Here is a 12426-nt window from a genome sequence, read left to right on the forward strand (position 1 = left end):
GACCCCTCCTCTGTTCTGCTCTGTGTAACACACATGGTGCATGTAAGAGAACACACATCAGATGGGGGGAAACCAAAGAGGGGGCACACCTCACGCTTCCAGAGGAGAGAGGACCAAGATGAAACAGGCTAACCCAGAGGGAGTTCTGCTTTCTGCTTTCTTTACTGTGTCTCAGGGACAGACTGTTTGTCACCTCTGGGTGGTCTGGGCAGCCAGGGCCCTGAGGTGGATGTTGGCAGCATCTGGAGGTAGCATCTGCTTTACCCCTCACTTTTACCCTGGACGGCCCTGTCCCCAGCTGTCATCTTGCCCTCACAGGTCAACCACTCTCCAAGCTTCTCTACTGACTCCCGGTTGGATAAAGATGTGAAAGACAGTCTGCTGTATGACACCCTGGTACTGATCAATCTGGAAAGTTGTGACAAAAAGAAAGTCTTGGAGGAGGAGAGAAAGCGGGGGCAGTTCCTGCAGCAGTGTCCCTCCCGGGAGGTCAGGTACAGCAGCACCTTCTGGCCCCAGGGCCCTCATTCTCTCACTTCCCTGCTCCCAGGGAGACTAGCTGTCTTGGTCAAAGTTACAACTCAACATCCTGCTAGTTATGTGGCCTTTCATCACTTCTGTGAGCCTCAGTGATCTTTCTGTGAAATGGAGCTAGTGACACATAATTACTTTTTTCCAGTACTAGGAATTTAACCCAGGGGTACCATTGAGCCACATCCCCAGCCCTTTTTATTTTGAGACAGAGTCTCACTTTCTCAGGTTGGCCTCAAACTTGCAATCCTCCTGCCTCAGCTTCCTCACTAACTGGGATTACAGGTGGGCACCACCACACTCAGCCTGTTAGGAGAATTAAATAAGATCATTCATATAGAGTCTTAGTATATTGCCCAGCACCATAACTTTTTAGAGGCTATCAAAAATTTTGCCTGTGAGGTGGAGTGAGGATCAATGGTTGCAAGTAAAAAAGAAAAAAGACAGAAAAGAAAAATTTAAAAATAGAAGAATCTTGCCTGGATTTGGGGGGTGGGTTATTTCTAGCAAACTATGATCCTATTTAGAAAGTGATAGTTTTTTGTGGGTTTTTTTTTTTTTTTTTTTTGGTACCAGGGTTTGAACCCAGGGGTGCTTAACCACTGAGTCACATCCCCAGCACTTTTTCACATTTTTTTTTTTTTGAGACAGAATCTCACTAAGTTACTTAGAGCCTTGCTAAAATGCTGAGGCTGGCTTTGAACTTGTGATCTTCCTGCCTCAGCCTCCTGTGCTGTTGGAATTACAGGTGTGCACCACCATGCCTGGCTGGAATGTGAGTTTTTAGTTGCAGAATATAGTAATTCAAACAGTTGGATTATGGATAATTTTTGTTCTTAGAAATAGGAGATTAAGTTATACACATGTAACTATATATATAACGGATATGAATTGATTAATATGTGAAGATTTAAGAATTACCAATATAAAAAAATAAAATCAATATTTTATTTTTACTAAAATGAAAAGTTCGTCAGTCCTTTCCCATGTTACTATGTTGGCAGGAGCTAATGTCTGAAGGGCGTCATTTGCATTGTCACTGGGGCCTTCATTCTGCATAGTGGTTCTAGTATCTTAAGACTCTGGGCCTGGTCAAGGAGGTGCCCTGGTTGCTTTTCAGATCCCACTAAGGACCCTCCCCCACCTCTGCCTATTTTCCTTTCCAGAAACAGAGCCAATCAAATCCTTTGGGACCAAGCTTCTGGAACAGGGGCAATGTGTTGTACTAGTGTCCAGATGGCACTGTGTTTCTCTGGCACTTTCATGTGTACTGTCTCCCCTGCAGGGAGGAAGGTAGAATGCAGTGTGGTGTGGTGCTGTTCTTGAAGCAGAGGAAACCAAGACTCCAGAAGGGGAACTGACTTTCATGAGATCACCTTACTGGTGACAGCTCTGGACCCAGAGCCCAGTGGGTGTGCCAGCTTGGGTGCGAGGATACCTTTCCACTGTACTGCTGTCTCAACTCTTTGAGGAGGAGACCACATCACCCCATCACACCCATCACACCGAGGGTCTCCTCTGCATATGTCTCCCTTCATTACTTTGTCCTGGATCTCTCAGTGTCTCTTGGTTCCCCTTCTGTAGAGGGGGCTTATCATGCCTCCCTACCTGACCTCCATTTCCCCAAGGGGCTATGAGGAAGAATGAGATCATTACAGCTCATAAAGCTCATTAAGCTCATCCAAGAAGCCCTCAAATTTAGCAGAACACAAGCTGCCATTCTCCAGAGAAGAGTAATAAGGGTAATGAATGGGAAGGTGGCGACAGTCTGCCTGGTCAGACTAAGCCAAGGGGGAAATGGGTTTTACTCGTAAGGGGAGAGAATTTGGTGAGCTGTCAGAAAGGCTCTTCCAACCAGCTCTTAGTGAATTGTGACACTGGTTGTCCCAGGAGGGCTAGAATCTCCTTTCCAGGAAACATTTTTGCTTTTATTTAACAAATACTGTTTAACCACTATTATGTGAAAGGCCTCCCTCTGGCCCTAGATGACATCCAGCTTGGGCATGTCCCTTCCAAAAAAACTGTATCCCTGTGTTCTGAATCCCAACAGGATTGAGGAAGCCAAGGGTTTCCAAGCAGTGCAGTTACAGAAAACAGAGAAATATGAGAAGGAAAATTGTGGCGGGTTCCGGCTGATTTATCCCACTCTGAATTTGGAGAAGTATGACAAGTTTTTCCAGCACAATTGCTCCCTCTTCCAGAATACTGCTGCTTCCAGGGCTCGGGAGTTGTATGCCCGGTAGGAAGGCTCCCAGGGTGAGGTGGCGGTGTGTTCTGGGGATTGTGCTTGACCTGCTGGGTAGCTGTCCTGGGGTGGCAGGGAAAGTCCCTGAGCTTCAATTCCCAACCTTGAAGTTGCTTGGGGAACATTTGCTGTGGTCTCACAAGGGCCATAAATTGGAAGATTTCCTAGTGTGGGATATTAAGTAGATAAGTAGATAGGTGACTGACCATAGAGAAACTGACCATAGAGACAGACGCCCTCACCTCATTCCAGGATGCACACCTCCTCAGATTCACGCAGGTATAAAATCTAAGGGCTGTAAGGGAATTGTCCCATTAAATCTAGTCCCCACCAACTATCTCATTTTACGGAAGGGGAAATTGGATCAGAGAGGATATTATATAACAAGATAATATCAGGAGAGGGATTAGAACTCCCAGTCACCTGACTCACGAGACCATATTATTTCCACTATATTGTGTCACCTTAAGAGCACTCTCCTGATCTATTGGCCAAAGAGCTCATCATATGAAATGGTCCCACTGGGAGCCCCTGGCTGTAGTCTCCCACCCAGATCCTCTTCCAGCACCTGCCATGGATGCAGATGGTCTACTGGGAAGTAGGGAGGAGATGGGGTTGCGATGGAATAGAACATAGCTCTTTTTACTGCACATTTCTATTTGAAATGATGCCATTCCCTGGATGATTAAAGGGATGACTTCTTTCTTACCACCTTGATTTCTGACCTTCAATCACTTGTGCAGACTGGACACACTGGGGGAGGGAAGTGGGGGCACTCTGCCTCTCCATTTTAACTTGTCTATCGCCCAAGGAGGATGCCCACCTTCACCACCTGTCCCTAACCTCCATGACAATCACTTGTTCCTCATTGGGCAGGCAACTGATCCAGGAGCTGAGACTGAAACAGGAGAAGCAATCCTTCCAAATGAAAGAGAAGAAGGTGGAGATGCAGGGAGAGTCAGAGATAGCCGGCGAGAAAGCAAGGGGCAAGAGCACCAAGAACCAGCAGAAAAAACAACAGAAACACAAGACCACCGCCCACAGCCCCAAACAAGTAAACCCAGATGGGAGGGGAATGTGCATACCTGGCACCCTTCCCAGGCTGGGGCCAGTCTCTCAGGGGTTGCCACGGAGACTACTACTCCGAGCCCAGACATACTGACAGGCTACTTGGAGGGCTGGGCCACAGGAAGGGAACTGTGGCAGCCACACAGAGCTGAGTGTCCATCAGAGCATCACTTCATTCAGGCAGCAGAGGATTCTCACTCATCTGTCCTTTTTATCTTCTTAGAAATAAGAGCAGGCAGGCTGTGCTGGGAGACTGGGCATGATATCATATAGAGAGCAATTTCCAGGACCCACATCCTCAACTCCAGCTGGGGTGGGAATGCCCTAATTCAGTGGGCCACTGGGAGAGCTTCTGGAAGGCAGAATCCTCAGAACATTAACAGGGATGACTGGTCATGGTGGGGTCCTTCCTGCTGTCTGCATGGGTTGGCCCAACCTCCAGGCTTGTTGGTAGCTGCCCTCTTGTCCTGTGATCTAAGTTTCTGGCTTCTGGTTTCTCTGCCTAGTGCTTTCTTCTAGCTCACTGGATAGATGACTTTTCAGTCCACCTCAGTTGACTGTCAGCCCATCTGCTTCATCTTAAAGACTTACTTGGAAGGACAGAATTAGAGCAGTTTTTTTTTTTTTTTTTTTAAACTTTAAGGTTCCAGACCTGTTGAGAATCTGATAAAAGCTCTGGAATCTCTTGTGGTAAAATATACAATGCACTATTTTAAAACTGGTTTCAAGTGGCTCAAAGATACCCTAAAGTCATCCATGGGCCCTCTAAGGAGTCCCAGAACCCCAGGTCTAAGATCCTCATATTAGAGAGACTTTGATACCAACCGCTTTTCCTTCTCCTTATCTCCTTTGCACCTACCCTTGGGTGCAGACAAATCTGGAAGTGGCCAGAGCTGAGTTCCCACTGGCTGTGTGTTTGGTTTCCTCCTTCCCAGTACTTCCGGCCATTGGCATTAGTGTCCTGCACACCTGAGTTGCTCTTAAGTGTCAAAGATGTAAAGAAGAATGAAACAGGCAGTAGCCTTGACCAGGAGGCCGCAAAGAAGAAGACTGATTCTGCTCCCTGCAAGCCTATCTCTGCAAGACACTGCAGATCTGTACCTGACATGAGGCGGTTAAGACTCAATTCCTCTGGGTTACAGTGCTGTGAAACCAATTCCAGAATCAAGATGGCCAAGTCAGTCAATGAAGTGAACATATTTTCTAGTACCATGGTAAGTAGAGGGCCAAGTTCTAGGAGGAAACTCTTAAAGTTTTGCTTTCTGGTCCTTTCTTTCCCCTGACATGTTATGGCCCTTTGAGTAAGCCATTAGCTCTCTCTGGGCCTCAGTTTTCCCAACTTGTGAAGACCATATTGTGGCATGGCACACTTGCTGGGAGGATGGGCCTGGGATGGCTTTTAAGGAGGGTCACTCTGTGTACTCCTGTTCTTAGCAGGTTACCACCTGTACTAGTTTTCTTGGGTGCTGTGGCAAATTGCTACAAACCTGGTGGCTTAAAACTGCATGATTTCTTCTCATAGAAGAATAACCTCTCTCTCTTTTTTTTTTAAAGTAAGGAAATGACTCTGAGAGTCTTTTTTTTTTTTTTTTTTTGAGAGAGAGAGAGAATTTTAATATTTATTTTTCAGTTTTTGCGGACACAACATCATTGTTTGTATGTGGTGCTGAGGATCGAACCCGGGCCGCACGCATGCCAAGCGAGCACGCTACCGCTTGAGCCACATCCCCAGCCCAGAATAACCTCTCTCTATTCCTGCAGAAACCAAGGTGTCTGAAGGATAGGTTCCATCTGAAGGCTCAAGAGAGAGGTTGCTTCTTTGTTAGATTCTGTTGGTATACTAAGTTGCCTCAAACTTCCAAGTCATTGGGATTATGGGCATTCACCATCATACATGGACCTTTTGAAAAAAATAAATACTCTTATACTCCCATTGTAGGCTTAAATTATTTTTACACGTGAGGTGTGGCATGCACCTATAGTCCTAGCTACTTGCTGGAAATTGTTGGTTTGTGGTAGCATAACTCTATGCTGTTGTCACATGTCTTTTTCCTATATATCTAAACATGGCCCTCTTTATTTTTTTTTTTCGTTTGTACTGGGAATTGAACCCAGGCATGCTTTACAACTGAACTACATCCCCAGCCCTTTCTAGTTTTTAGAAACAGGGTCTCGCCAAGTTGCTGAGGCTGGCCTCAAACTTGGAATTCTCCTGCCTCAGCCTCCTTAGTCTCTGGGATTACAGGGATGCGTCACCATACCTGGCTGTACTTGATTTTCTTTAAGGACACCAGTCACTGGATTTAGGGCTCCCCTAATCCAGTATGACCTCATTTTAACTTAACTATATCTATAACGATTCTGTTTTCAAATAAGATCACATTCTGAGGCTCTAGGTGAAATGAAGTTTGGTGGACACTTTTCAATTTAGTATACCACCTAAACAGTGTTTCTCAAATTCCATCAATGTATGGACACTTGTGTGTGTGTGTGGTGCTGATGAGCTACATCTCTAGTCCTTTTATTTTTTAGGACAGGGTCTCACTGAATTGCTCAAGCTGGCCTCAAACTTGCAATCCTCTTGCCTCAAACTTCCAAGTCACTGGGATTACGGATATTCACCACCATACCTGGCTACATGGACCTTTTGAAAAAAATAAATACTCTTATACCCCATTGTAGTCTTAAATTATTTTTACACATGAGGCATGGCATGCACCTATAGTCCTAGCTACTCAGGAGGTTAAGGCAAGAGGATTGCTTGGGCCCAGGAGTTCAGGATCAGCTTGATCCATCCAAAAAAAGTTATTTCTATAAACATAGGCAAGCAAAAAACTATGAATAAAATTTTTATACAATCATCTTTCTGTATTCACATGTTTTGCTTCCATAGATTGAACCAACTGCAAATCAAAAGAAAAAAATTTAATTGCATCTGTACTCAACATGCATATTTTTTCTTGTCATTATTTCTTTTTTTAATATTTATTTTTTATTTGTTGTTGGACACGATACCTTTATTTTATTTATTTATTTTTGTGTGGTGCTGAGGCTCGAACCCAGGGGCTGAACCACAACCCTAGCCCCTTGTCATTATTTCTTAAACAGTACAGTGTAATAACTATTTATGTAGCATTTTCATTGTATTAGGTATTATAAGTAATCTCGAGATGATTTAAAGTATATGGGAGGATGCATGTAAGTTATATACAAATTCAACTTCTATTTATTTATTGCTATTCTGGGACTGAACCCAGGGGCACTCTACTACTGAGCTACATCCTGACTCTATTTATGTATTTATTTGCAGTACTGGGGATTAAACTCAAGGGCACTTTACCATTGGGCTACATCCCCAGCCCTTTTTTATTTTATTTTGAGACAAGTTCTCACTAAGTTTTCCAGGCTCGTCTCAAACTTGCAATCCTCCTTCCTCAGCCTTCTGAGTAGCTGGGGCTACAGGCATGTGCTACTGTGCCCAACTATTTCATTTTATGTAAGAGACTTAAGCATACGTGGATTTTGGTATCCATAGGGGGTCCTAGAACCAATTCTTCTAGGATTAGAAAGGATGAGTGCACTTACAGATCTTCTGCAATAACAGAAGGAAGCTGAAATAATAGCATCAGTATAATTCAAATAAAAATATTAATTTAAGGGCTGGGGATATGGCTCAAGCGGTAACACACTCCCCTGGCATGCGCGGGGCGCTGGGTTCAATCCTCAGCACCACATAAAATAAAATAAAGATGTTGTGTCCACCGAAAACTGAAAAATAAATATTAAAAAAAATTCTCTCTCTCCTCTCTCTCTCTCTCTCGCTCGCTCGCTTTAAAAAATATTAATTTAATGTAGCAGTTGCTTTTCTAGTTTTGCAGAAACAAAGTTGCCACATGATGTGGTCCCTGCCACTCTAGTACAGGTCCCTTTGTATTTATTACACTGAGGCCCACTGAGGGCCATGTAATGGCTTGACTGTAACTATTAGAATATAGACAGATAGCAGTGTTGGGACTTTGTTTGGTCCAAGTGCTGTAGAAAGTAGTTCAATATTTTTCAAAATTTTAAACCATAACCCACAGTAAGAAATCTATTTTATTTTACAACCCATCACATATACACACACTGGGGGAAAAAAAACTTTCCAAAACAATGTTTAGCCATACTACATATGGTGTAACACATTAGATATTTTCTATTCTGTTGTATTCTATTCTTTTAAAACATACCAATTGTAATTCACTAAATTAATTTCATGATCTACAAATTGGTTTATAACCCATAGTTTGAAAAGCATGTTTAAGAGAATATGCTTTGGAGCATTACAACACTGAATTTGGCAATGATTTCTTGGGAACAACAACAAAAGCCCAAAGAAACAAAAGCAAAATTAGACAAGACTACATCAAACTTAAACCTTCTGCACAGCAAAGGCAACAATCAACAGAAAGAAAAGGTAGCCTATTAAATGGGAGAAAATATTTGCAAACCACATATCTGATAAGGAGTTTGTCTTAGTCTGTTTGGGCTGCTGGAACAAAACGCATCAGACTGAGTAGCTTATAAACAAAGAAATTTATTTCTCAGAGTTCTGGAAACTGAGAAACCCAAAACTCAAGGTGCAGGCAGATTTGATGTCTTTCAATGCCCCCCCCCCCCTTTTTAACAGAAGGCATGTTTCCATTGTGTCCTTCTGTGGTTGAAAGAGCTAGCTAATTCTCTTGGCCTTATTTATAAGGCTCATGAAGGCTCTGATATGAATTTGGGGATATGCATACAGTCAGATGATAAAACTCAACAACAAAAAACAGCTGAATTGAAAAATGGACATGAGCTAGGTGTGCAAGTCAGTGGTAGAGCGCTTGACGAGCATGTGCTAGGCTCTGGGTTCTATCCCCAGAACCCCCACCCCTAAAAAAAGCAAAGGGCTTGAATGAACATTTCTGTAAAGAAGATGGCCAATAAACATATGAAAACATATTCAACATCGCTAATCATCAGGGAAATGCATATCAAACCCACAAAATATCTCTTTATCACTTCATATATGTTTGTTAAGCTGGTCACTATAAAATAAAAAAGAGGAGTCTAGTTCTTTGGTGGTGTTTTAAAAAAATTATTCATTCTAATTTGTTATATGTGACAGCAGAATACATTTCAATTCGTAGTACACATATAGAGCACAATTTTTCACGTCTCTGGTTGTACACAAAGTAAAGTCATACCATTCATGTCTTCATACATGTACTTAGGATAATGATGTCCATCTCATTCCACCATCTTTCTCACCCCCATGCCCCCTCTCTTCCCCCCATGCTCTCTCTCTTTCCCTCACTCCCCTTTGCCCTATCCAAATTTCCTCTGTTTCTTCCATGCTTGCTCCACCATCCCCATTATGGATCAGCATCTGCATATCAGAGAAAACATTTGGCATTTGTTTTTTTGGGATTGGCTTACTTCACTAAGCATATTCTCCAACTCCATCCATTTACCTGCAAATGCCATGATTTTATTCTCTTTTAATGCGGAGTAGTATTCCACATTTTCTTTATCCATTCATCTACCAAAGGGCATCTAGGTTGGCTCCACAATTTAGCTATTGTGAATTTTGCTGCTATAAACATTGCTGTGGCTGCGTCACTGTAGTATGCTGATTTTAAGTCCTTTGGGTATAGACCGAGGAGTGAGATAGCTGGGTCAAATGGTGGTTCCATTCCAAGTTTTCCAAGGAATCTCCATTTTTAGATTGGCTGCACCAATTTGCAGTCCCACCAGTAATGTGTGTCTTTCCCCCACATCCTCGCCAACACTTATTGTCATTTGTATTCTTGATAGCTGCCATTCTGACTTGGAGTGAGATGAAATTTTAGAGTAGTTTTTTTTAATATTTATTTTTTTGTAATTGTAGTTGGACACGATACCTTTATTTTGTTTATTTATTTATTTATCCATTTATTTATTTATTTATGTTTATGTGGTGCTCCCAGGGCCTTGCATGTGCGAGGCGAGCGCTCTACTGCTGAGCCAGTCCCTTAGAGTAGTTTTGATTTGTATTTCTCTAATTGCTAGAGATGTTGAGCATTTTTTCATATGCTTGTTGATTGATTGTATATCATCTTCTGAGAAGTGTCTGTTCAGTTCCTTGGCCCATTTATTTATTGGATTATTTGTGTTTTTGGTGTTAAGATTTTTGAGTTCTTTATATATCCTAGAGATTAGTGCTCTGTGCGTGTGGTAAAAATTTGCTCCCATTCTGTAGGCTCTCTATTCACCTCACTGGTTGTTTATCTTATTTTAGTTTTTGGTGGTGCTGGTGATTGAACCCAGGGCCTTGTGCATGCAAAGCAATCACTCTATCAACTGAGCTATATCTCCAGCCCAGGTTGTTTATTTTGCTGAGAAGAAGCTTTTTAGTTTGAGTCCATCCATTTATTGATTCTTGATTTTATTTCTTGTGGTACAGGAGTCTTATTAAGGAAGTCAGGGCCTAATCTGACATGACGAAGATTTGGGCCTACTTTTTCTTCTATTAGACACAGGGTCTTTGGTTTAATTCCTAGGTCCTTGATTCACTTTGTGTTGAGTTTTGTGTATGTTGAGAGATAGGGGCTTAATTTTATTTTGCTGCATATGGATTTCCAGTTTTCCCAGCACAATTTGTTGCAGAGGCTATCTTTTCTCCAATATATATTTTTGGCACTTTTGTCTGATATGAGATAACTGTATTTATGTGGGTTTGTCTTTGTGTCCTCTATTCTGTACCATTGGTTTACAAGTCTGTTTTGGTGCCAATACCATGTTGGTTTTGTTACTATTGCTCTGTAGTATAGTTTAAGGTCTTGTATAATGATGCCACCTGCTTCACTCTTCTTGCTAAGGATTGCTTAAGCTATTCTGGGTCTCTTATTTTTCCAGATGAATTTCATGACGGCTTTTTCTATTTCTATGAGGAATGTCATTGGGATTTTGATTGGAATTTCATTAAATCTGTATAGTGCTTTTGGTAGTATGGTCATTTTGACAATATTAATTCTGCCTATCCAAGAACAAGGGAGATCTTTCCATCTTCTAAGGTCTTTAATTTCTTTCTTTAGTGTGTTGTAGTTTTCACTGTAGAGATCTTGAGAAAGTATTTTATTTTTTTGAGGCTATTGTAATTGGGGTAGTTTTCCTAGTTTCTCTTTCAGAGGATTTGTCACTGAAGTACAGAAATACCTTTGATTTATGGGTGTTGATTTTATATCCTGCTACTTTTCTGAATTCATTTATTAGTTTTAGAAGTTTTTCTGGTGGAATTTTTTTGGATTTTCTAGGTATAGAATCATATTGTTGTTGGCAAATAGTGATACTTTGAGTTCTTCTTTTCCTATTCTTATCCCTTTAATTTCTTTTGTCTAATTGCTGTTGTTAGAGTTTCAAGAACTATATTAAATAAAAGTGATGAAAGAGGGCATCCCTGTCTTGTTCTAGTTTTTAGGCAGAATGCTTTCAATTTTTCTCCATTTAGAATGATGTTGGCCTGGGGCTCAACATAGATAACTTTTACAATGTTGAGATATGTTCCTGTTATCCCTAGTTTTTCTAGTATTTTGAACATGAAGTGGTGCTGTATTTTGTCAAATGCTTTTTCTGCATCTATTGAGATGATCATATGATTTTTAAGTCTATGATATGATGAATTACATTTATTGATTTTCATATGTTGAACCAACCTTGCATCCCTGGGATGAACCCCACTTGGTCATGGTACACTATCTTTTTGATATATTTTTGTATTCAGTTTGCCAGAATTTTATTGAGATTTTTTGTATCTATGTTCATTAGAGATATTGGTCTGAAGTTTTCTTTCTTTGATGTGTATTTTTCTGGTTTTGGAATCAGGGTGATATGAGCCTCATAGAATGAGTTTGGAAGTTTTCTATTTGTCTATTTCATGAAATAATTTGAGGAATATTGGTATTAGTTCTTCTTTGAAGGTCTTGTAGAACTCAGCTGTGTATCCATCTGATCCTGGGCTTTTCTTGGTTGGTAGGCTACTGATGGCATCTTTCTATTGCTTGAAATTGATCTGTTTAACTTATGTATATCATCCTGATTCAGTTTGGGCAAATCATATGACTCTAGAAATTTGTTGATGCCTTCAATATTTTCTATTTTATTGAAGTACAAATTTTCATAATAATTTCTAATTATCTTATGCATTTCTGTAGTGTCCATCATAATATTTCTTTTTTCATTATGATGTTAGTAATTTGAGTTTTCTCTCTCCCTCTCTTCGTTAGCATGGCTAATGGGTTTATCAATTTTATGTATTTTTTTCAAAGAACCAACCTTTTGTTTTGTCAACTTTTTCAATTGTTTCTTTTGTTTCAATTTCATTGATTTCAGCTCTGATTTTAATTATTTCCTGTTTTCTACTGCTTTTCGTATTGATTTGATCTTCTTTTTCTAGGGCTTTGAGATATAATGTTTGGTCATTTATTTGTTCACTTTTTCTTCTTTGAAGGAATGAATTCCATGCAATAAACTTTTGGCTTAGTACTGCCTTCATAGTGTCTCAGAGATTTTGATATGTTGTATCA

The 12426-nt window shown here is 40.9% G+C and overlaps 1 protein-coding gene across 1 annotated transcript in view; it reads left to right on the plus strand.

Annotated features, from left to right (window-relative positions):
* Positions 1-12426, plus strand: part of Ttll6 (tubulin tyrosine ligase like 6) — a 30243-nt gene that overhangs the window by 9109 nt on the left and 8708 nt on the right. The window contains exons 7-10 of the mRNA XM_027924800.2: positions 319-494; positions 2582-2770; positions 3653-3830; positions 4780-5058. Coding sequence (XP_027780601.2) covers positions 319-494; positions 2582-2770; positions 3653-3830; positions 4780-5058 — 822 coding nt within the window. The remainder of the gene's footprint in view (positions 1-318; positions 495-2581; positions 2771-3652; positions 3831-4779; positions 5059-12426) is intronic.

Source organism: Marmota flaviventris, chromosome 17, assembly GCF_047511675.1.
Source record: "Marmota flaviventris isolate mMarFla1 chromosome 17, mMarFla1.hap1, whole genome shotgun sequence".
Lineage (NCBI taxonomy): Eukaryota > Metazoa > Chordata > Mammalia > Rodentia > Sciuridae > Marmota > Marmota flaviventris.